This window comes from Protopterus annectens, chromosome 1.part0 (assembly GCF_019279795.1).
Source record: "Protopterus annectens isolate FY-2018-M chromosome 1.part0, PAN1.0, whole genome shotgun sequence".
Lineage (NCBI taxonomy): Eukaryota > Metazoa > Chordata > Ceratodontiformes > Protopteridae > Protopterus > Protopterus annectens.
This window is the reverse complement of record NC_056725.1, coordinates 1,205,042,109-1,205,067,554: the sequence shown is the minus strand read 5'-3', so window position 1 is coordinate 1,205,067,554 and position 25,446 is coordinate 1,205,042,109. Positions and strand designations below refer to the sequence as shown.

Below are 25,446 nucleotides of genomic sequence, written 5' to 3'. Positions count from 1 at the left end.
CGCCCCATAGCCATCCTCTCTCCTATCTCAAAAATTCTTGAAAAATGCATCCACTTGCAGCTCATGCCATTCTTAACTGAACACCAGCTGCTCTCTCCTACCCAACACGGTTTACGCCCTGGACATAATACCAACACAGCCCTTCTCTCCTTTTTACACTCTGTCAACTCAGCTCGAGACTCTGGTAACTTAGTTTCATCTGTTCTCTTAGATCTATCTAAAGCTTTCAATACCATCTCCCACTCCCATCTACTAAACCATCTATCTAACCTCAACATCTCCACAAAAACTCTATCCTGGTTTTCCAGCTACCTTTATGACACGTCCCAAGCAGTGAAATGGGGCCAAGCCTCCTCCAGCTTCCTTCTCACCCCCACAGGAGTTCCCCAAGGCTCCATACTTGGCCCTCTACTACTTAACATCTTCATTAATGATTTCCACAAAGCTATTCCCAATACCAAAATTGTCCAATATGCAGACGACTCAACTTTGATCTGCTGTGCTTCCAGCTTTAAAGAACTCCAGTCTCTAACTCAAATCGCCTTTGCAACCACTGAAAAATGGATGCACCAAAATCACCTCTCACTTAACGCTAAAACTAAGATTCCTCTTTTCACCCACTCAATCTATCACCACCGAAAAAAATTCATTTCAAATTTCTTGCCTTAACAACTCCATCAACACTGTTCCCTCCACTAAACTCCTAGGGGTCACAAATCGACGAACACTTAAAATTCAATACCCATATCCAACTTATCAGGAAAACCCATATAAAACTCTGCCTACTGTACAGAAATAATCAATTCCTCTCCCCCTCTACTCGACATACCTTGGCCACTACATATCTCCTCCCATCTCTTCTACATGGTGCCCCTCTGTTTACGAATCTATCTTCTACCCTAACCTCCAAACTGGAAGTATGCTACAATAAAATTTACAAATTCGCCACCAAGGCAAATTCCCTCTCTCATCACTGCACATCCCTACAAACTCTAAATTGGCTTGAACTCCCCAATCAACTAGACTACCTCCAAATTGTCTCAGCCTACAAATTATTCTTTCAACCCACCCTCTGCCCCGCACTCTCCAATATTCTCCAACCTTACACCCCCCAAACCCCTTAGATCTTCTAACCAAAACCTTATTTCTGTCCACAAACCCAAACGCCCAGCTGGTCAGCTTTTACTCTACTTTTCCCTTGCTAAAAAATGGAATGCCCTTCCCTCTACCCTGAGGACCTGTGACAACCTACACTCCTTCAAAACACAACTCCTCTCCTACCTGCATACTCACCAATAATGCAACTGCACACTTCACTCTATACCTCCTAAGCTCCCCTCTCCCTTCTCTCCTGGCTAACCTTCATACCTTCCAAATTTCTCTCATAGTCATACACTGTTGATGTAACTAATAACTACTCCCAACCCTATGCATACTGCCTATCATCCTCCCGGACACTTAACGTCCAAGTTGCTTATGGAAGGAATACCTACTTGAATGCATTCTATCTACTGTTTTGGAAATTCAACCATTTGTATGTAAATCAAATTTATCTTTGTATTTTATTTGTACTTCTTACTTGTATGATTATGTCTTATTACACTGTACTTATTCTATGCTGCCATGAAGTGGCAGACTCGTTTTCCAGCAGGTATTACCTGCGCATTAAGACTCTGCTGGAGACCGTTCAATTCTTCAGAGTGGCGCTTTACAGGTCACCCATTCTCTAAAGTACAACAGCAGATATTTGGGAACATCTAGGCCAATAAGCCAAACATGCAAATCACTACTCATACATAGCAGCCAACTGAACACTATTTCCAGTAGCAACATATTAAGGGATGCATCTTTAATTATGACAGAAATCATTACCAGTCTATAAAACAATGTATTTCCTTTTGCAACACAGCTTAACTGCTTTCTGTTGAGTAATGAAAAATAAAACAATGACTAGCACCTCATACCTCTGCAGGCATATGCATCAGTAAGACAGCTGCAATAGGGGCCTGGGCTTGGCAGTAGCCCTCCTCTGGCCGATGTAAAGTATAAGCCTTCAACACTCGAAACAAATCCTTCTGCCTATATGGAAAACAAATGAAAAACATTTCCTTCATACTGTAATTTATTTCTTTGTAAAGGCCAATACAAGTGATAAAAAATACTGATGAACATCTAATATGACTAAGACTTTGTAATAACAAACATGAAGAAAATCAAATTAAATACCTGAAAAGAAAGTACTGTTGTGTAAAATCTTACCATAACTTTAGATGTTCTTCTCTTCTACAGGGAGTCCACCTCTAGTTGACTCTCAAATGTCTGGCCATTTTGCAAAAGATAGATGCTACCACTAGGGTGCGTGTGACGTCCCGCATCTCTGTGTGGACATCAGCCATAAACAGTCATCGGGTACATAACAGATGTCAGCACACACCTACCTCAGAACTGAATGCCGCTGGAATCAATGACTACGGAGTGGGTAGTCAGGCAAGTGTCATGGGAAAGACATGGTGGGGAAACTATATATAAAGCAGCATACAGAAAAGGAGGACATCTAAAGTTATGGTAAGATTTTACACAATACTATGTCCTTCTATTCATATGCTGCTGTATTCATAACACAAGGGAGAGTGCAAAAGTTCCTGCATTAAGATTTGGGGGCAGGATCAGAAGCATTTCCCAGAAACACACGAAGAATGGCTCTGGGGAAACCCTGCTCTGGCCCTAGAAACACTGTCCAACTTGTAGTGTTTGGTGACTGTATGGGCAGAGAACCCTGTAGCTGTTTCGAAAATGACAGCTGTATCCAGGCCCTTGAAAAAAGCTGCAGAGGAGGACAATGCCCTATTGGAGTGTGCCTTTACTGAGAAGGGAAGCCTTCTGCCATGGGCTGTATAGCAGAAGGTGATCATTTTGGATATCCAAGAAGATATGGTTTGCTTGGAAACAGGGTGTCCCAGGGCTCCTGGGTGGTAAGAGACAAAGAGCCTGCCCAATTTACGGATGGGCTTTGGTCTTGGCCAAGCAGTATCAAAGTTGCCTGTGAACATCTAGGGAATGCAGAATCCTTTGAGATGGGTTTTGGGGTGAAGGAAAAAAGGTGGGTAGGTTGACGCCCTGATTCAGGGACATCTCACTGACCACTTTGGGAATGAAGGTTGGGTTGGTATGGCAACACACCCTGTCTTTGTAGAAAATAGTAAATAGAAGGCCATAAGGGCTTGTAGTTCTGAAACCCTTCTGGCTGAAGTAATGGCCACCAAGAGTATAGTTTTCCATGTACAATGTTGGAGAGAACAGCCTTTGGCTGGCTCGAAGGGTGGCAGTGTCAATTCCACCAGTACAAAGTTAAGATCTCAAGGAGGCGGAATGGGCTTCCTTGGGGGTCTGAGGTCCAGAACCCCTTTTGAAAAAAGTTCAACTTCCAGCCTAGAAACCAAAGGTGGGGTGAGAGGTAGGCATGCTGAGATGGCATATAAATGGGTCTTGACTGAGGAATAATATAGTCCAGACCATTAATTCACACAAGTAGGACAGGACCACTGGAGGTCCTACCCCCAGTAGTTGCAAGTTGTGTTTTTGACACCAGGCAGAAAAATCTCTTCCATTCTGCAAGGTATGATTTTCTGGTATTTGGTTTTCTGGCCTCCTGCAAAACCTGAAGCACGTCCTCTGTGTAAAGGTGTCTGAAGGGAATCAATGCCCTATCACCCACAGTGTAAGGTTCAGAGTGGACAGTTGTGGGTGCATGAACCTTCCCTTCTCCTGTGTGAGCAGGTTCATCCATTGGGGTAACTTGTGGTGATTGCCCTTGGCTAGATGGAGTAATAGGGGGGAACAAATGCTGCCTTGGCCAATAGGGAGTCACCAACAAGATTTGATGTCGTTCCTTCTGAATGTCCAGCAGAACCTTCTATACAAGAGGGAAGGGGGGAATGCATAAGCGTACATCACATTCCAAGGGAATGAGAGAGCATCCACAACTCCATGCTTTGGAGTGAGGTACCTTGCAGCACAAGGATGGAAGCCATCTGGTCATGCGGAAGGCAAACAGATCCACATCCGAAATACCCCATTAGTGGACCAGACCTAGGAACACATCCCTGTTTAGCATCCATTTGTGAGATAGACTCATGGTCCTGCTTACATCATCTGCCATCACATTGTCTGCTGAGGGTATGTAGACAGCTTGGATGTTGACCTGTCTTTCTAGGGTGATTTCCCATGCTTGCAGGGCTAACTGGCACAGGAGGTAGGACCTTGTCCCCCCCACCCCCATTTGTTTATGTACCACAGCACAGTGGTATTGTCTGTGTACCCACTTCAGCATGCCTGGTTGGAGATGATTCTTGAAAATTTATAGGGCTAATATCAGGGCTCTCGTTTTTTTTTATATTGATGTGCTGTTTCTGTTATGCATGGGTCCATGAGTTTCTCACTCTCCATTCTTCCAAGGTTGGCCCCAACCTGTGTCTGAAGCATCTGTGAACATGTCCTGTTTGGGGGGGCAGGAGTTGTAGGGGGCAGGCCTGGGTTGGCCTTTATCTGGGCTACCCACCAAGACAATTTCCTGGAAAGGCATGGAAGCATCAGAACCATGAACTCCAGGGGTGCAGATGTTGTTTCCAGACTGTTCAAGTACCACTGGAACTTCCTCATGTGAATTTTTGCCAGGGGAACCTTGAGGATGGTAGAGACCATGAATCACAGTAGCCTGAGAAACTCCCTGGTTGACATGGCTTTTAGAGTGAGTAATTCCTTGAAATAAGTAGAGAGGCTGCAGCCTAAGCCAGGAATATCTCCTAATGATAGGCCCTGAAGCTGCAGCCCTAGAAGAGGGCTCTACTACATCATAACTACACTTTGAGTACTTGGTTACCTGAGTGCAGGACTTCAACAGGGTAGATATTTTAGCCATGGCTGGAGCGTCAGGGAAGTCTCCCAGTTGTTTAGTCACATCAGTCAGCACAGCCAGGGAGTATTTGGCCATGTGGGTTTGGTAGTTAAGTTTTACTGTTAAGAGTAGCAGAAGTGTATACCTTTTTCCCTAGGTGTTCCATTAACCTGCTCTCTTTGTCAGAGGGCAGAAGGGAGGTAGAAGGGAGAAGCTTAGAAGTTTTGTCTGTAGCCACAGTTATGACTTAAGAGTCTGCAGAAGGAGCTTTATACAGGAATTCTGCATCCTCAGGTACCTTATAAAACCTCAACTTATTGGTGAAAGCAAGAGGGCTTTCAGGTTAAGGCTCCAAAAGCATGTAAGGGATAAAAAATGGGAAACCTGAAAGCACTCTTGCTATGCATTTTAAACAATACCATAATGGCAGCCCAGAGGGACTTCAGGGTACAATTCTGGAACACGTTGTTTTAAGTGACAATGGAGTAAAAATTAAGAAACTTTTATATAAAGAAACTCTATTTATTTTAAAATATGGTACCCTGACCCTAAATGGTATCAATACAGAATGCAATTGGACAGTTTTGCTTTATTCAATTACAGACACTAAATTGTTTGAGTAAGACACTGAGGGTATTTAAGTGTTTGTATTGTATAGTGATTTTAACTCCACTGAAGACAGTGTTGCTGAGGTGCTAGAGGTTCTAATAAACTGCTTTTGTTATTTTGGGTCTGGACATTTTTTTGTTGTTGTATATATACCTGATAAAACCTGTCTGGACAATTGGATGCAGGAGGTTGGGAGTCCGGGTTCTTGGAGGCAGCGAGGAAGAATATCCAAGAAGTCAAGGTGCACTGGGGGGTACAGCAGATGGGTTGGGAGACATTTACAAAAGGTCAAAATACCTCTTTTGTGTCCCTGTGACCTAATTGCTGTCCCTCTTGAAGAATTCTTTCATTTGAGCAATAGTTTCCCCAAAGGTAAAATCTTCTTCCTGGGGAATCTGTGCCATTGGACTCTTCCTCTGGGGAACCATAACCCAGAGGGGAGGCAATTTGGGAGGTTTAAGTGAGGGATTCATCCTCTGATGAATCCTCTTGTACGGATGAGACGTCCAGAACAACTTTACCTTTGGGGGGTAGATGATGTAGGGGCCTGGCATAAGGCCAAGGTGGTGTATAAAAGGCATTGGTTGAAGGCCTGCCAGTCAAGAAGTCAGTTGGGGGTTGCGGGCGTCTGTGAAGAAGCAAGATGTTTAGTTTGTTGCTTCTTATTTTTATGGGATTTCATCATGGTATCAGAGATATGGTGAAAAGTGGAAGGGGTTGGACAGCACTCCACAATGTCTGTGTCAACATCCTTATGAACTACAATTTGCAAGACCCCATGCGGACCCTTGGAGAGGATGAGCCTACGTTCCCCTTTGGCGACCGATTCGGATGCCTGTGATTCCCTCTGGGACATGCCCTCAGCTTCTTTAATGGCTTCCACTGGGTACCCGCCAAAGGAAGGTCTGAGGTTTCCGGCTTGGACTCTGGCACTTCACTGGCCTTGAGAGGTACGGCTGGGGGGGTGGGTGCAGCAATCTGTTCAGGCGATTTGCTTGGCCTTTTTGGTTCATCTGAGGGACCTGACATTGAATCCACTGTTTTAGCCAAACACTTGAGTTGCTGGTTCTCTAAAGTTATAAGGCAGCTAAGCGACTTCCCAGGGATTTGGGGAAAAAGGCCTGACAAATACTGCAAGAAGTGTGTTCGCATTCTTGGCCTAAGCAAAAGAGGCAGAGCTCGTACGTATCTATGTGGAATTTGCCTTCCACACATACACTTGACTTTTACCGGACGTGAACCCAAAAGCAGTAGTAAAAAGTAATCAAAACCCCCCTATGAGGTACATATCTGAAGTCGGATAAGATGAATGAGGCACACGGATCACTTTTCCAAAGGAACGACCAGAGCTGGCAGTCACACAGGCGGCAGAAAAGTTCTGGAGTAGGGGCATGCGGACGTCCGTTATGTACTCAACATCCGCACAGAGAGATGCAGGACATCACATGCAACCTAGAGGTAGCATCTATCTTTTATAAAATGGCCGGACGTTCACGTCCACCAAAGGCGGACTCCCTTGTGTTATGAATACAGCAGCATATGAATAGGACATCATTCTAAATTCTGCTTAAAACTCGAAAACTAAAACCTTAGCATGAAAAATTCAGATGCTGCACACTTGTCCTGATGAACAGTACTTCTACACTGACATGGAAAGAAAACAAAGCAAGCAGCTCTCCATTGTACATGGACAAGCATCTGTATTACCAAGGGTTAACAATGCAGTGTTAGACTTGCTTACCTTATCAACTTAGAAAATACCACCAAGTTATACAAGATTCTGTATGTACGCTTGAATATTATGGTTTACACTCTCCACAAATATGTTATGAAACTGTGTTATACAGATGTCAGAGTGTTATCACAACTGAAAAGGAGAGAGGCAAGGCACAGGCATACTAAACTAAATTCACTACTGGAATTCAGTGAATAAAAATGCATGTATTACGCACATTTTTCCAAAGGCCAAGTCCAATGCATATTCCTGGTACCTGTACTAAAACATTCTAACTCCAAGGTCGCACAATGCTTGAAGAAAGTAAGCCTGATGTCTGGAAAACTAAATGCTCCCTTTCCTTCAAGAAATGTGCAATTTGAACTGGAATACATTAGTATGGAGTGCAAGGATTTATTTATCTATCAACTTTGTTTACTTAAGTATTGAACTGATGGGATGGACCTATTTCAGCTACAACCTAGAAAATTAAAACAATGGTACAGCTGACAGCAAGGTTTAAAATAAAAGGAACAGTGTAAAACACCTGAAAATGACAAGCAAACACAAAGCTGGCAAAACAGTAGTAGCGGGACAAAATTTACTTCAAAATGGTGCACATGACAGTGACATTTTCAAAATGCTATGTCGTAAGGCTGGGTAACTGAGTAGACTCACAATGAATACATAACATCACTATCAGAATGTAGAGTTGGTCGGTCCAGATAAGTACCATTGATTATATTCAAATTTTAATCATGCGAAGTGCTTGCAGTATTAGCATTTGTGTAAACAGCTGTTTACTGATAGTAGTACACAGATTCATAAAGTTAGCAAGCCAGAGTCGGTCCATGGACTATAACCACCTTGCCAATATAAAACCTTACAGATCACCTCTTGCCTCTACAAGGTCAAAACAACTCAGGTCCAGGACGAACTTACAGGCAGACCCAGTAGTCAAGTTTTAACATAAAAGGACCAAATTATCACTTTTGTATGCAAAAGAAAAATTATTCCCACAGATGGGGTGGGTGTTGAATAATAAATCTGTCCCTCTAGCATGTCTTGTTGATTGAGATTCAAATATTTAGCTTGGGTGTATGTGCAGCCATATGTTTTATGAAGGTTTTGAAAATAAAAAAGGACTGGGTGCATAACCGCATAGAAATGCAAGGCAAAAAAAATATGTTGTAGCAGTCTAAGACGATACAGAGACAGGTCTTCAAGTCTATCTTTATAACCAATAGCCTTTAGTCTAGTGACTATTTTAATGAGAAACAACTGGGGTCTTTCTAGCTGCATGATTTGTTTGGATCAATCCAAACAATAACAAACATTATACTCTAGAACTGGTCTGATCAAAACAAAGAATAGAGTAATGATAGTTTTTATTTTTACCTTGATGACATATCTTTAGTTATTAATCAGTACAGACAGAAGAATTTGCTAACTACTGTTATTTGGTAATCAAAGGATTGGAAGTTGTCTATGAAGCTGCTGAGATCTCCAATGACTCAGTCTGGAAATGGCTGCAGTCTACACTGTAAGCTGCTGTCAAGATCGGTTTACATAATGTTACAAAGCTGTACTACTTTGCATTTAAATTTAAGCCCATTCCAAACACACCAGTGATTTGTATGGTTTAATCCTTGCCGTAGAAACAGCATCAGATGCTGAGAGAATGAAAACACCCAGCTTGCAGTCACTGGCAAATGTATTTAGCCATATTTCTTAAGCTCTAAGTAGTAGATGCCAGAAGGGATCCCGGTATGGAATCCCAAAGAATGGCACTAATCACAATTTTTGCTTTCTGAGTTGGTACTCGACACTTTATATGGGTTCAGTTGGTCAGCCAGTTTATGACCATTTTACAACAAAAAGTCTAGATTTAGGCCTTTAAGCTTAATCACAATCCCATGATGGCGAATGTAAAAGGCCCTGGCCAGATCTATGCAAGCTGTATGAACTGCATGGCTGCTATTTAAAGCTTTGGAGACTTTCTCAAAAGGAGTTTACAAAATTAAGTATACATGATCCCCCTTTGTCAAAACCATATGGTTGCAGCCTACAGCAATAAGATATTTACATCACAGCTTATAAAATAACATGATGGCGTGTACCATTGTCTTGCAAATTAGACCTGTGAGGCTGACAGGTCTCAGGATCTGAAGAGGTTCCCCCCACCCCCATTTATGGAAGACATAATAGTTTACTGATACCTCAGGAGCATATCCTCTGGATATGTTTAAGATGAACAGTTTTCTGACAGATTCAGAGGCAGCAAGTATGGCACTACTGATTAAGCAAGAAAAACACAATTAAGAAAATGTAATGACCAAAAAATGATAAAAACGGTTCGGCCACTGCAGATAGTCACTGATTTATGAAAATAAAATAAAATCACACAACGGAGTGCTTTCGTCTCGGAACTCGAGACTTCATTAGATAAAATAGTTTAACCTGTCATGGTTTTATACCATTTGACTAAACAATTAGTCCATAATCACATACATAATATGTTGAATGCATTTAAAAAAAAAAATTTTTTTTTACTGATTAAGCAACAAGGTTAATTTTTGAGACCTCCTAGAGGTGGTATGTTTCGCTTTACAGAGTGCAGTTGGGATATGTTTCATAATAGGTTTATAGGTACTTGCTACACTACTGATATGCGAGAAGTTAAAGAAGCCTAGCCTTACATTGCCAAGTGTTCAACCCTTATATTCTACATTTGAATTGGGAACAAGATATGATGGGACATTTATGCATGAAGTTCATAGGTTCTAAACTTGCAGTTTCAAATCCATACACCTAAATTATGTTTGACTAGAGTAAGAGGAATTCTTTGCTTTACATGGAGTATAAGACTGTTCCATATGAGTACTCTCTGTGATAGACACCTATTCCTTCAACATGTTCTATTTATGACTAGTCTGCATGATATTGACAACAGGGACAAGGCTTTGAGAAGATCTGCATAGCTCTTGTGATTTAGGCTTAATTGTTGAGTAAGAAGGCAATGTGACAAGTGTTTGTGGACAGGTGCATACCAAAAGGAGCATTATATTCAGTGATCTGCCTGGTAGGGCAAAGTACAGTGGAATGATTACAACCTCTGGAACTGGATGCTATACCTTTAGAAATAAGCGGTCAATGAAAAAGGACTTCCTTACTTCTTCTTTCGGCTGATCCCTTCACGGGTCGCCACAGCAGATCAACTGTTTCCATTTCTTCCTGTCCTCTGCATCTGGCTCTGTCACACCAACCACCTGCATGTCCTCTCTCACAACATCCATAAACCTTATCTTAGGCTTTCCTCTTTTCCTGTTACCTGGCAGCTTCATCCTTAGCATCTTTTTCCCAATATACTCTGCATCCCTCCTCAGCACATGTCCAAAACCAACGTAATCTTGCCTCTCTGGCTTTGTCTCCAAACCTTCCAACCTGGACTGACCCTCTAATATACTTATTCCTAGTCCTGTCCAGCCTCGTCACACCCAGTGTAAATCTTAACTTCAACTCTGCCACGTCAAGCTCCAACTCCTGCCTTTTTGTCAATGCCACTGTCTCTAACCCATATAACATAGCTGGTCTCACTACCCTCTTGTAGACGTTCCCTTTCACTCTTACTGGTACTTCTGTCACAAATCACTCCTGACACGCTTCTCACTACCCTCTTGTGGACCTTCCCTTTCACTCTTACTAGTACTCATCTGTCACAAATCACTCCTGACACTCTTCTCCACCCCCTCCATCCTGCCTGTACTCTCTTCTTCACCTCTCTTCCACACTCACCATTACTCTCAACTGTTGATCCCAAGTATTTAAACTCATCCACCTTCACCACCTCTACTCCCTGCATCCTCATCATTCCTCTATCCTCCCTCTCATTCACACACACATATTCTGTCTTAGTCCTGTTGACCTTCATTCCTCCTCTCTAGAGCATATCTCCACCTCTCCAGGGTCTCCTCCACCTGTTCCCTACTCTCACTACAGATCACAATTTATCATCTGCAAACATCATAGTCCACGGGGACTCCTGTCTTCTCTCGTCTGTCAACCTGTCCATCATTACAAATACGAAAGGGCTCAGAGCTGAACCTTGATGTAATCCCACCTCCACCTTAAACACATCCGTCACTCCCACCACAGACCTCACCGCTGTCATTACCCTTGTACATATCCTGTACCACTCTTACATACTTCTGACACTCCAGACTTCCTCATACAATACCAAACTCCTCTCTAGGCACCCTGTCATGTGCTTTCTCTAAATCCACAAAGACACAATGCAACTCCCTCTGACATTCTCTGTACTTCTCCATCAACACTCTCAAAGGACTTCCTTACAGTGGTGGATATATGGTGATCAAAGAAGAGTTCATTGGCAACAGGCTCTTAAACTCCCTGACTACAAGATCAGCTTTTAGTGGTGCGTTGTCAATGCGAGAGTTGCAAGGGAAGCAATGCTTGTCAAATGAAATTATACATTTTAAGGCATTTAATTTTAGTCCATGGTATTAATATCAGCTATCTTGTTTGGGAAAGACCACCCTGGATTTTGGTGTCCCCTGGGGAGTTTATGATGGAACCAAATTCAGCAAGCTTGGTCAGCCATAAACCCTAATAATTTGCTTTGACCTCCAAGAAGTAAAGGCCAAAGAGGAGTAGCCCAAGGACTGAACCCTAGGGGCATAGCACTAATGACAGATCTTTTGGTGGAGGTAGGGATACTTGCCTCATTTAGGTAGAAGAGTTTATCTAGGACATCTGAGTGTGGGATGGTGTTTAATGCCTTTGCAATATTTAGATATGTGGTGTGTTACTGATTTGTCCTTATCCATTTCTTCAGTAACTTCTCAAAGAAAATGACCAGGTTAAATAGGCAGGATATGCCACTGACAAATCCAAACTGGCGTGGATCAAGAGTTTGCAGGTTAACCACATCCTTATTTATTAACTCCATAATGATCCTTTCCATAGTGTTACAGAGACAGCTGGTTAGGCTTGAGGACTGATAATGATCCAGGTTCACTGAAGCCCTGCCTTTGTGAAAGGGGATGTAATTTAGGAAGGGGGAGTGTGAAGTTTGAACTAAATTTGTCTCCTAGTTAATTGGATACATCATCTGGGACCAAACATGTGTTATCCTTTATCATTAGCTCTTTGCATTCTTTGAGATTTGTAAGTTATCACAAAAATATTTCACTAAAGTGGAATAACGGAGAAAAAAAAACGTTAGCATAATAATATTTTAATATCCGCTTTAGTCAACAGTATGACTTCTTCAGAACAATTATGTCAAAAATTCAAACATTTAAATACCTATAATTAACTGATCACATAAAAGCAATTAAGACAATTAAAACTGTTAATACATCAAATATAAAAACTTCACAAATGACTGACTTTAAGCCTTCTATTTAAAAAAAAAAAAAAAACACGTAATGCTTATGACCTCATTTAAACCTGGATGTTTATCATCCTCTAATTTTAAATGCCAAAGTTTCTCTTATTTCAAGCTTGTTCTTAAAATCCCCAGCAACAGTGTTATTAGAATCTTGAGAGTTGGTGTGTGCAGTTTTTTTTTCTTTCATTATAAAGCCTGTTTATATTAGGGTTCAACTATATGGGTTTACTTTTAAACTTGCCATTGTATTTACTTCTGAAGGGGACAGATGCATGCATTTATGCAGATATTTACGTGTATAGAATTTGGCAAGAAAGGATTTCACATAAGTAGTTGGGTCATCAAGCTGGATAGAGCTTTTGAATTTAGTTAGGCCATCACTCAGTTTTAGTAGATTAGCCTCGGCATAATTTCTGAATACAGAGGTATTGGAAGATGCTTCATTTGCATTGTGAATGCGACTGATTTGTGGTCCAATTTATCCATATACTAAATTACATTTGATAGTAAGCAAAGCTGCCCCATACTGGTAAGTGCCAAGTTCAGGATTTCATCACCCTCTGGCTGGGGGTGTGGATAAACTGGTCTAGGGAATTTGTATCGATTAAACCCAGAAGTTTCTGGGCATAGATGCAGGAGGATGTAAAGCTCTCACAGTGCATGTAGGGGTAGATGAAGTCTAGAAACATGGCGCTTGGCTTAATGCATAAAAGACTCCATATGGGCTGATGGGGACGTATAGGGGATCCTATAGTTATATGATATATGATACAAGGGGCTTTGTTAATAGTAAGTTGAATGTCCAGGTTTTACAGGTCATTATCTTGTCTATTATAGAGTCTGGAGGTGATTTTTTAGAATATGAAGGCAATGCTGCCTTTAATTAAAAAAATACCACCACTGGGGAAGAGGAAGGAGAGACTTGGAAATTTGTGGAACTTCCAATGACCATTTCTGGTGAGCAGCTAACACTAAAATCTGTGAATGTATTAGCTATAGCTATATCTTTGGGATTGGTAATTTAATTCATAGTACTGCTGAAATTTCTTAATCATCAAATGAGGTTAAAGAAGGATTTAGGATTATCCTCGATTTGGATAGTAACTTTAATTCAAGCTCTGCTTTGACCTTCCTTATGGTAGTTTTCAGATTTTTGGCTATTCTTGACATAGCCTTTAATGTGGGTATACAGGCCTTGATAAGTTTTCTTTTATTGCAGAGCTTACTAATGCTGGCCTTCCACCAAACTGATTTATATGTTCCCCGGTATATACGAACTCTGTTGGTACTACTTGGTTTACACTACTTGTTAGATGAAGTAAAATTCATTAGCATTCAAGTGACAGCCAAGGCTATGCAAGAAATGCAAACCTTGAAAATGAATTGAGATCGCATTAAATAGATTATATACAGATTTATGATCAGATTGGACCACAGATGAGGCTACTTAAGCAAGCTACAGCTATGCCTTTATCTAGGAACTGGTGCTGTTCCTTGATCTGGCAAAAAAGTCTTTCCTAATCTGCACTTCGACTCTAGCTTGAAAAAAAATTCCAATGCAAGATCTGTAGTCAGCTCAAATAAAAAGAAGCGTCACAAACCACTTGCTGTACAAATGCAAATGTATATTACAGTAGGTTGTTGCAAGTGATTTGCTGCTACAGTTACAATGTTGTGTCTTTTCAGCTTTTCCCGGTTAGGGGTCGCCACAGCGGAACACCGGTCCGCTAATGATTGGCAGTAGATTTTTGTGGCGAGTTGCCAGCCCTGACGCACAACCTTCAACGAAGGTACGCCCATTTACGCATGTCTCCATGCAGAAGACGCTCTAGCTGAGAATCTAACCGGACAGCATCTTACTGTGAGGCAACAACGCTACCGCAGCACCACCACTGCAGTCTCTGCTACAGTTACAATAATACCCACTAAATGCTCCAGAATATCAGAGGGAGTGCATAGAACACACTGCTATGAGAATTGCACAGAGGGCAAAAATGATACAGACAACTTAGCGGAGGGGAATACTGAAAAGCTGTCCTAGGTGCCATAACCCTGTATGACATTACAATAAAGCAGTACACAGCTGTGAGTGACCCATAAATTATCAGGAAGGTAGAGAAATCAGTAAGAAGGTAGGGAGGATCATTGCTTCAGCCTGAAAAGTACCAGCATTCATTTCTGAATGCGAGTACTGCAACATTAAAAAGTTCCACTGACAACTGCCAATCACCTTTCTTCTGGGATGGCTGCTCTTTTTGCCCTGCCCTATCTACTCTTCTGACTACAGCAGTAGTGTTAAGTGGGTGTAAGGTCAGGAAGGACGATGACAAGATGCTTTGCATTTACCAAGTCTAGGAATCTGTGGACATATCCAACCTCTGTGGTACAGATGCTTCAGTTAACTGATGAGCAGCTGAAATCATTAAAAGGGTACTTTAATTTATTGGTAGTTCTGTATAAGCACAGCTAGAAATCTTAAGATCCTCTAAGGACAAGAGAAGTAACAAACAGCAAACTATGCACACTCCTAGCTGATATCAAAGAAATGAAACAACACTCAATTTCATTAGCTGTAATGTACCTTGACTTAAGAAATGCATCTATTCCTGTCATGGGAAATTCAACTGGAACAAGCTATGAATTGACATTTGTCTTGTTTTGGGTAGTAAGACCAATAAGTTCAGATTGTGGGTTATGAGGAATCTGTCTACAGATTTCTGTTATACATTTACATTACTTACAAGCTATACAAGTGGGCTGTTACATCTGACAGTTACATCAAAACTGTCACAGCACATCGTGTAAAGCAAAAAAAAAAAACTGCTCATTTAGGAGGGCTGCTAGTTTCTTTCAAAACTGATGTACAGATAGTGTGTTTTGAATGCTGTTATAAAGGGCATCCCAAAGTTTAGGGGTAAGAATTGAGAAGACGTGGTCAAGTTTAAATGTCCATCTTCTGAAGGGCTAAATCATTCTTTGCGACTGAACTGCTAAGGAGTTAGTTTCACTATTAGTTTAAATACAAGTAAAAGGGTTGTCGTACTGTAGGCTGTGCTGTGGAAGTGTACAAGATTGTCATACGAACATTTTTGGACTAGAAGACAGTGCATTTTAGGATACCACAGTGATGCTAATTCTGAAGGTACAGTAGGTTAACATGTTTGATATGTGACACTTTGGCAGGGCTGACAGTTTTTTTTTCAAGGTTTAAATTATACATTTTGATCCATACTGCAGATGCGGATGGAGGATGTTTTGCCTATTGGCAAATCTACCTTCTGGAGGTAAGATTTTGGGACATGCACACAAAGTTGCATTTATTTTGACTTTATGCTCTCAATGTGTAATGACGTAGGGGATTAAGAATGACAAGCATTTGAACCAGAAAAAGTATTACACATACAATAACCAAATAATAGATTAAGTTTCAAAGTTACTTAGTTGCATAAGCTTTTGCTGGATACCACTTTTCTGACTAACTGCTTGAATTGTAGTAACTTAGACACTTTGCTCAAGTCAGTTTGACTCTTGTTTTGGGAGAGTGAACAAATGTAAAGACTGCTGAATTACCTGCATAGACGATTAGGTTGATGGTTTTAAGACTAAATGGAAGGTTACAAACAAAAATACCATGACAGGACCTAGTCTGTTCCCTGTGTATACATTCTGTGGGGTAGACTGGATGTTGCTACTGAAAACAGAAGTTATTTGAAGGATTACATAAGAACCATTGTAAACCTGATGCACCAAAGTTGACTGTAGCAAGGGCATTAAGGAGACTATCAGAGTCGCATGCTTTTGTGCAGAGCCACAGTGTTACTGTTAGCTGATGCATACTTTCCCTTTAATGTCATTATAGGAGCTGGGGGGGGGGGGGGGCCTTGTCTCCTGAGAAAATACAAGTTCTAGACTTTATTCAACAGTTTTGCTGAGAAGCACACAACTTTAAGTGTGACTACAGACACTGTTTCAACAAAATTCCTGACAAATGGGAATTGGCTAAAGGTGGACATCTGCGTAACTAGTCCTAAAAGTTAAAAAAAAGGGTCAAAGACAAACCAATTAGTAAATAACAGAAAAACCTAGTCAAGCTAGGGTTTTCATTGTGTGATACCTTAAAACTCCTAGAATAGAGGTCTATGGGATATATGCAAATGACATATTGCAATATTTTGCATACATCTTAATGGTTTTGGACATCAGCTGGGTTTAAAGACCCTGTATTTCTGGAGTATAGCCACAGCCCACTTACGCTGTGCTGACAAGGTCATAACACCGAAACATGCATGTCTGTAGCTAGTGGTGTTTGGCTTTGCTGGCCTGAATCTATACATAAAGACTAAAAAAAGACAAAGTAAAAAGTGATGGACATTTGGAAGCCATATAGCTAAAACACTTGTCCTCTTAAGGCATCATTTGTATATATTCACAGGCCTCTATTCCAGGAGGGATCATTTGTATATATTCACAGGCCTCTATTCCAGGAGGTTTAAAGTATCACACAGTGAAAACTCCAGCTTGGCTAGGTTTTTCTGTTAGTATTTACTAACTGGATAGTATGTTTGACCTTTTTATTTTTTGGTTTTGTTAGTTGGGATATTTTGCAGACACCTTCATGGTAATGGATATCAGCTGGGTTGAAAGACTCTGTAGAGTATAGCCAAACAGGCCGCTTAAGCTGTGCTGGCGATGTCATAAGAAGGTCGAAATGTGCATGTCCCACAGCTAGTGGCATTTGGCTTTGTTGGCCTGAATCTGTCCGTAAAGACTTAAAAAGGAAAAAGTCATGGATATTCAAAAGCCATATAGCTTAAACAGTTGATGTCCTTAAGGAGTCATTTGCATATATCACATGGGCCTCTGCTCTAGGAGGTTTAAGGTATCATACAGTGAAAACTCTAGTTTGGCTGGGTTTTCTCAGTCCTAACTTGTCCTAATCTCAGAGCTCAACTGATAGATGGGTGTAGGTCAACTCCTCACTCTGAGAACATACACCCTGGCATCTCAGATAAAGATGGTCAACCTAGGCCATCTTCTGTTTCTTGCTGGTGAAGGTAAACATCAGCGAGAACAGCCTTCCATCAAACAGACTATATGGAAGGTCACAATTCTGGCACCTGCACCCCAAGGTGCTATGGGTAAATGCAGGTGTAGGTAAGAGAAAAGGCTGTTCATACTCTAGGCTTCTGCTCCCTCATACCTCTGCGATTCAAAAGAACTCCTTTACAAACATGGGGATAGTGGAAAGGATCCAATACTGCATCAGTGATCTTAATCACAGATTCTTACAGTTTGTTTCTCACACAATTGTCATTCACACGAATCACAGCTTCAGATGAATTCTTGCTGTATGAAGACTTCCAAAGCTATACCAGGAGTGGAAAGGGGAAAATATCTTGCTGAAACCATTTAAATGGGACCTTGATTGACCGGGATATTGAACTCTGCTCTGCTTCTGGACTTTACATTCAGCTAGTACTGTTTCAAAAAGGTGTAGACAAAGTACCAAGTGACTGCCTTGCAAATGCTTTGCGTTGAGGCACACATGAAGAATGCAGCTGATATACAGGCTACCCTCAGTATGTGGTCTAGATCCATCCTTGAAGGAATCTCATGTTTATCATAACAGAAGTTAAAACAGTTTGCTAACTATTTGGTTTCCCACCCTTTCCTAAGAAAGCCATAAACTGACGTGCCAGTCAAAAGGGCTTTGTTCTGTCTAGGTGACATCTACACTGCCTGTGGACATCCAACAGTTGCAAAATCCTTTCCTCCTTGTTTTGCAGTTGAGAAAAGGATACAGACAGCTGAATAACCTAGTTAAGAGAGGATTGATACCACGTTAGATGCAAAAAAGGATTTTCCTTGAGGCTGACCCTGTGGAACATTGAGTGGTTCTTTGCATATCATGTCCTGTAGGTCTGAGGTTCTTCTAAATTATGTGATGGCCAACAGGTTAGACTTCTAAAAGGTACGTTGGCAAAATGAATGACACTGACTCAAAGGGCTTAATAGAGTCATTTTTTTCCCCAATACAAAACCAACCCTGACCCTAATTGCCCCCTCCTCCCAAGAACTTCATCAGCAATAAATCACTAGCTACAGGGTTGCTGTTATGGAATACAGGTCAAAATGGCAGCCATGTGCATTTTTTTTTTACTGAACTGCAGAATAGCCCAGCTGAAAACAAATAGATCTGATACACAAGAGAAAGGTCAGCCCTAATTGCAATGAGTCTTCCTTTTTTCTCTTACTGCCCCAGATGAAAATCTTCTCCAACTAGCAAGACACAATTTACTTATTCTGTTTTGACCAGGTTAGTCCCAAGTGGTGAATGTCCTCTTTCTGGGTAGACACATGGCAGTATTCCTACTGGCTATGAGAAATTAGGTCAGGGAATTGAAGAACTTCCCCTACTATCTTTTCTTTAAGTGCCATGGAATCTTTTACATCCATCTCAGCTACCATTATCTCACGCAGAAGGTAACCTGGGGTTTAATGTGTCATCCTGTCAGCACGCTGCAGTGTATTAGAAAATTAATCTAAGTATCTGTTGTGCGATGCCACAGTCATCTTCTGATCTTACAATAACAGAGTGCGCTGCCTGTTGAGCTTCTGATACTACGGCAGTACAAGACCTCCATGAGATCGGTTTCCTGGTTACAATCATAATAGCGAGCATGTCATCAGAAAAATAAAAGTGCTGCAAGTGTTGCCCTTTGATGTTAAGGCTTAAAACACACACACACACACACACACACACACACACACACACACACACCCTCTCACAGGCATTGAACATGTCAAATGTTTGTACTGTTCTGTTCGTAATCACTTATTTAGCTAAAACTATTCATTGTTTATAGCCAAGCTCTTGCTGCTGTCCCTGACTCCACTCCCTGTCCACCTGAGCTACATTCATTGTTTATGTCAGCACTTCAACAGCCAATCAGCACAAATGCTTGACATTTTATGATGGCTGATTAGGCATTTGTGCAGCAGTGGTAAAAGATGATCTTCAGTTCTTGCACTCTGGTTTAATCGTACAATTAAGTAGGAATTTGGTTTCACTTTTAGAATTCAGCATTTTTGCTTGTGACAGCTGCAGTGATAATTAGGGTGAAACAGGAGGATTTCTGCTCTGGTTGCATGCTGTTAAGGTGCATAATAGGCAGGTGCAGACACTTCAGGAGTGCAAAACCAAAAGTAATTTCTGATGCCGGGAGAACACTACAGCGTCAGAACCGAAATCAGATGCTATTCTTGTAACGGCTACTGCTGAAGCTCAGTGTGTGTGTGTGTTTTTTTTCAAGTTGGCTTCCTGGTGGTATAGTGGATTGACTGTTCCTTCTGCCAACAGCAGTCATAATGGTATTTGAAAACGCAGCCTAATATGAGCAAACAAGAGAATGGGAAAAGGGAGACAGATTGTAAGTTAACTAATGCATACTAATTTTGATACTGTTGGTTAGGCAAGTTTTAGGAAATGTTAAGCATTTTTTTCCTTGAATTTATTATATATTTTAGTTGAGTGTAAGTAGGGTAGTATAACAAGTCTGTCAACTTTTTATTCCTGCCAAGTAATAGTTAAAAGCCTATTAACTCACGATGTCTGCTTTGATTCCTGATTAAGTATTATTTGTAGTTAGTGTAAAAGGAGACACGCAACAGATTATTAGCACGTCTGCTGTTTTTCTGTGGGCTTGGTTTGAAGGTTAGTGGTGCGTTACAGACTATGTATTTTAACCTTTGTCATGCCTTCTAGCCTGTGAGAATAAACCACATTGCTGTGACCATGTTGCAAGTAAACATTTACTTTGAGAGAGGATATACACAATGTGCGGTACTTTTCTGTTATCAGGGCAACACTTTCAACACGATCGTTCCGCTGAAATCCAGTATCTGAGCACATTTTACACACACCTGGTAAACAGACGTGTGAAGGCACTGAATTTCAGCTGAACAATCGCACTGAAAATGTTGCCCTGATAAGTAAACAGAAATGGAAAAATAATGAATGCAGCAGTTGTGGACAACATTATCAATGGGTAGTATCTTACTGCACATCTCCGGCATGTAGTCCACAAATTATGACTAGATTGACTGAGACAACACCTCCGTTGCAAGCTTCTGTTACTCCCTTCATTTCGCTGGCCTTTTTATTGAAAAACTATAAAAAAATCTAAACATTTACTTATTTTTTCCTGAAATGTTTACAGTTGTAACTCCACAAAATTATTGTGGTGTGAGACATAACATGGTCATACCAGCCGCAAATCTCTAGTACATGAAAACGTGAATTACAAAATATACTCTCTGAAGTAAAAGATGTCTGTAACTGATATTATTATTAGTAAGTATAAAGTGTAATTCCACTTTTTCTACAAAACTCACCAGTTTTGGGTAGTAGGGATTCAGAGGGCTGAGCTAACATTTGAGTCAGAGACAGTTGACAGTTACACAAAGCCACCAGCAGACCGCGTGCTGCTAAATATAATGCAAGTAATTTAAAATTACTTTTTAAATCTTTGCACATTTTGTCCGCCATCGACGATTACATGCAATTTAAATGAGGGTGGAGATGATTTTCACTTAAAAAAGGTGAGTCAGTACCTCTAAAGACTTGCAGATTCCCATGTTTTCCCTCTATGAAACTCAAGTCTTGTGTGGACCCGATGTTTCCGCAAAAACAAGACCACATAGTTCCCTGAACTTGTTATGCTGAGTCACCCGGGACAATCTCAAACATTTATTTATTTCTGCAAAATGTTTACATTTAACTCCACAAAACTATTGTTGTGTGAGACATTGCATGGTCATAACAGCTGGAACTCTGCAGTACGTGAATACCTGAATTAGAAAAACCTGATTGTTTTGCGCCATATGAGCGTTCTTTACAGAAAAGTGCCTGATATGCATATGCAGAATGTGTCCGATTATGCATCATATTTTTCCATGTTCCTTGTATACGGTTTTATTTTCACTTGCATCACTGAAAGCTTAAAGTCAGTAATGTCAGACTGATTTTTAAGCTTAATGTTGTTACAATGAATGTTTATGTGAAACCGGTCTTTTCCCCATCATCCATGGTAAATACTGAATCACACTACTTATAGGTTCATAGGTAGGTACTAGGCTATTAGCCCTAGGGCCTATATAAGCCTAGCCAAAAAAGGTACCCTGGCTTTCGCCACCCAAGAAAATTATTTTCCTGTGCCCCTGACGAGCAGAGCCACAGCAGTGATCCCTGGGGTGAATTTCCCATTTCCCATCCAATCATCAAGATTTTTCTTAAAAAGTGCCAATGAGGAGCTCTGTTTGACATAGATAGGTAGTCTGTTCCAGAATATGGGAAAGTCTCTGGGACAGGAATCTATCCCTCCAGCATCTTCTGTTTATTGTGGTGACAAGGTTTAGGTCCCTAGAGCATGTAGCTCGGAAGGATTGGGATTTCTTTAAGTGGAGCATGTCCAACAGCTCTGGGTTTGACATAGCTTTGTATGTTAGGCAGAGATCGCCTCTGAGTAGGCGATATGCGATGGAGTAAAGCTGGAGCTTTTTGAGACCGTCTGCATAAGACATCTGTTTGAGGCCAGTAATCCTCTTTGTGAGGTATTTCTATGGCTTTTCCAGTTGTAGATGTCTTGTGAGGTACATACCGAAAAGGGCGTTGTACTCTATAATGGCTCTAATGAGTGATGAGTAGAGGGGAACAATGACCTCTTTTTTTCTGGATGAGAAACCTTTTGTGATTAGGTGAGTCATGTAGAAGGATTTCCTGACCACTGTGGCGATGTGATCATCACAGGAGAGACTACTGTCCACCTGTGTCCCAAGGTCTCTTATCACACTTTCGGCGTTAAGTAGACTACCACTTATGTGGTAGTTCATAGGTACAGAGTTTTTACCAAAGGGGATGACAATACACTTTTTGGCACTGAGCTTCAGGCCACGGCTTTGACACCTGGCATCTGTCTCAGTGAGGTCCTTTTGTAGCATGTCCACATCGTTAGGAGTTTCAATCATGGCTCCTAGTTTGCAGTCAATCTGCAAACTTTGTTAGCCCAAGAACTTGTGTTAGCCTGTACTTCAGAGACGTAGATACCAAACAGGAGAGACCCAGGACTGAACCCTGTGGTACTCTCCACTTGTCACCAGTCTGAAGTCGGATTTAGAGTCTGCTACTTTCACATTGTGGGTTCTGTCCGTGAGCCAGTTGGCAACCCATCTTGTGATATAGGGATTTATACATAATTTAGTGAGCTTATCTACAATTCCAGAGTGGGGGATGGTGTCAAAAGCCTTGGCAAGATCTAGATAAGCTGTGTGAACCACCTTACCCTCATCTATGGCTTTGGTGACTGCTTCAAAGAAGTCAATCTGGTTTAGGAGATATGATCTGCCTTTTACAAACCCTAATTGGGTGGGGTCCAGAGTTTGGAGATTACCAATGTCTGTTGATGAGTTCCATGATGATATGTTCCATGGCCCCGCAGACCAGGCTTGTCAGGCTAATGGGGTGGTAACTCCCGGGGTCCATCGTGGCTCACCCTTTGCGGAGTGGGATAACCGTCGCTGTGCACCATTCAGTGGGCACAAAGCCTGAGGTAAGGCTATGACTGAACATGGTACTTGGGTAGGGTGCCAGTTCATTCTGTAATTCGTGTAGAACACAGCTTGAGATATTGTCAGGTCCCATGGATGCTGTGTTCTTGGCTTTGGAGAGTGTTTTTTACCTGTGCAGCAGTGATTACAGGAACTCTGCATTCTTCCGGTATAGAGATGGGCCCTCTAGGGGGAGAGAGGGGGATAAAGTTAGCACTGAACCTATCTGCCAGGATGTTGGCAATATCAGTTGGTTCTCTATATTTAGTGCCATTGTGCTGTAACTTAGAGCAGATATGAGTGTTGCCAATGAGATTCTTGACATAGCTATAGAATGCTTTGTGGTTGTCTTTAGAGTCAGTGGCAATTTTGTTTTCGTAACTAGCTTTGGAGGATTTTATAAGAGATCTCAGCTTCTTACTGAAATTGACCAGGGAGTTCCTCCAGTCATGGGATTTTACTCTTTTTTGCAACAGTTTCTTTCTTCTGTTGCAGAGTTTGTTTATGGAAGAGGACCACCAGATTGGCTTCCTTTTTTTGGAGGACAGCATCTTGGTTCTATTAGGGATAGCATGATCCATGCACTCGTTTAAGTGCTTATAAAGTGCATTTGTGTAGGAGTCACCAGTCGTACCTCTATTGTCTGTCTGCATGGGTGTCATGAGGTTTGCCACTTCTGTCTTAAGAAGTGTGAAGTTGGCACTGGAGAAGTTTTTTACTGTGGTTTTCCTAATTGGGGGTTGGGGTGGATGTCTAGGGTGATTAGATTGTGGTCGGAACCAACCTCTGGTGTGGAAAACCGGTTGCCATGTTGGTAATAACCAGGTCTAGGACATTGCTGCCCCTGGTGGGGGTGTGAATAAGTTGATCCAAGGCATTGGAATTTATGAATTCCAGAAAACGTTTAGCAAGAGAGTTGGTACATTAGTAGTTTTCCCAGTTAATGGTAAGTGTCCGTCATACATTCACTGTCGTTCACGGTTTTCCATAGCAAATATTGACTCCTACTTATTCAGCCAAACAACTTTCTATAAGTATCAAAAGACATTTTAACCATGCTATGAGCTTTGTAGTTGTTGCAGGTAAACTGTCCCAATTTGCCCCATTTATTTTACACAATTAGTACTATTCCATGTTTTGAGGTGTGAGGATGAGAGTTATGCAACTGTTGCATATGGGGGTTTCATTTCTGTGGCATGTTGTATGTGTTGCTGTTAAACTGCACACCTCTCAGCATTTACAATTTCACAGCGTCTCACCAGGCTACTGACCCTGAGGGATCTTTAAAAGCCTAGATAAGCATTCCCATGAAATAATTTTAGCCTTTATAATTTTACCATGAATAACCCAGTGGAGACAGAATATTTACATGTTAATGCTTTTCACAGGAGACAATGTGCTGTTCCAGGAATGAATTTGCACTTTTCCATCTATTCATCTAAATTATGCTTGAATAGAGTAACAAAAATTCTTTGTTTTATGTGGAGATGCAGACGATTCTATAGAAGTTGGATTTTGTGATACATTTCTCTCCAAAATGTGCTATTTATGTTGAAGATATTACAATCTTTTGAGTAGGTATTTAGCCACCACAGATGTGCAGTAGGTCTGAGAGTTATAGGATCTGTTTGTGTGGAAGACAGCGGTCACCCCCTCAGCAACCTGTATGATACCAAGCATCTTTCGAGACAAATCAGTGTACTTCTTATGATATAGACCCCTCACTTTGTTGATGAGAAAAAGTCAAGGGCATACAAACTGTCAAATGTTTGGACAGGTGTATGCCAAAAGGGAGATTGCACTGAATGACTGGTCTAATAACTGCTGAATACAGTGGATGATCACATCTCTAGATCTGCATGCCATGCAACTAGTAATAAGCTGTTCAATGAAAAAGAACTTTACTGCAGTAGTGGGTATATAGTGATCAAAGGACAGTTCGCCAACTACATAGGTTCCCAGATCCCCAACTACTGGATTGATTTTCAGGGGTGCGTTGTCAACATAATAGCTACAGGGGGCATTGTGCTTGCTGAAGCAAACTATTACATTTGGCATTTTCTTATTACATGATTTTGATACCGGTTAATTTTATGGGAAAGACCCTCTTGAAGAATCTTGGTGTTCTCTAAAAAGCTAACAACTGCACTTAAAGTAAACAATAACATCTTTTCAGTCAAACCCTTGACACTGAAAAATTAAAACCTAAAA

General features: G+C 41.2%; 1 protein-coding gene across 1 annotated transcript in view; it reads right to left on the bottom strand.

Moving 5' to 3' along the window:
- TBC1D10A (TBC1 domain family member 10A) overlaps positions 1-25,446 on the bottom strand; it is a gene marked incomplete in the record, with an annotated part of 1,058,544 nt that overhangs the window by 374,602 nt on the left and 658,496 nt on the right. The window contains 1 exon segment of the mRNA XM_044065589.1: positions 1,965-2,079. Coding sequence (XP_043921524.1) covers positions 1,965-2,079 — 115 coding nt within the window.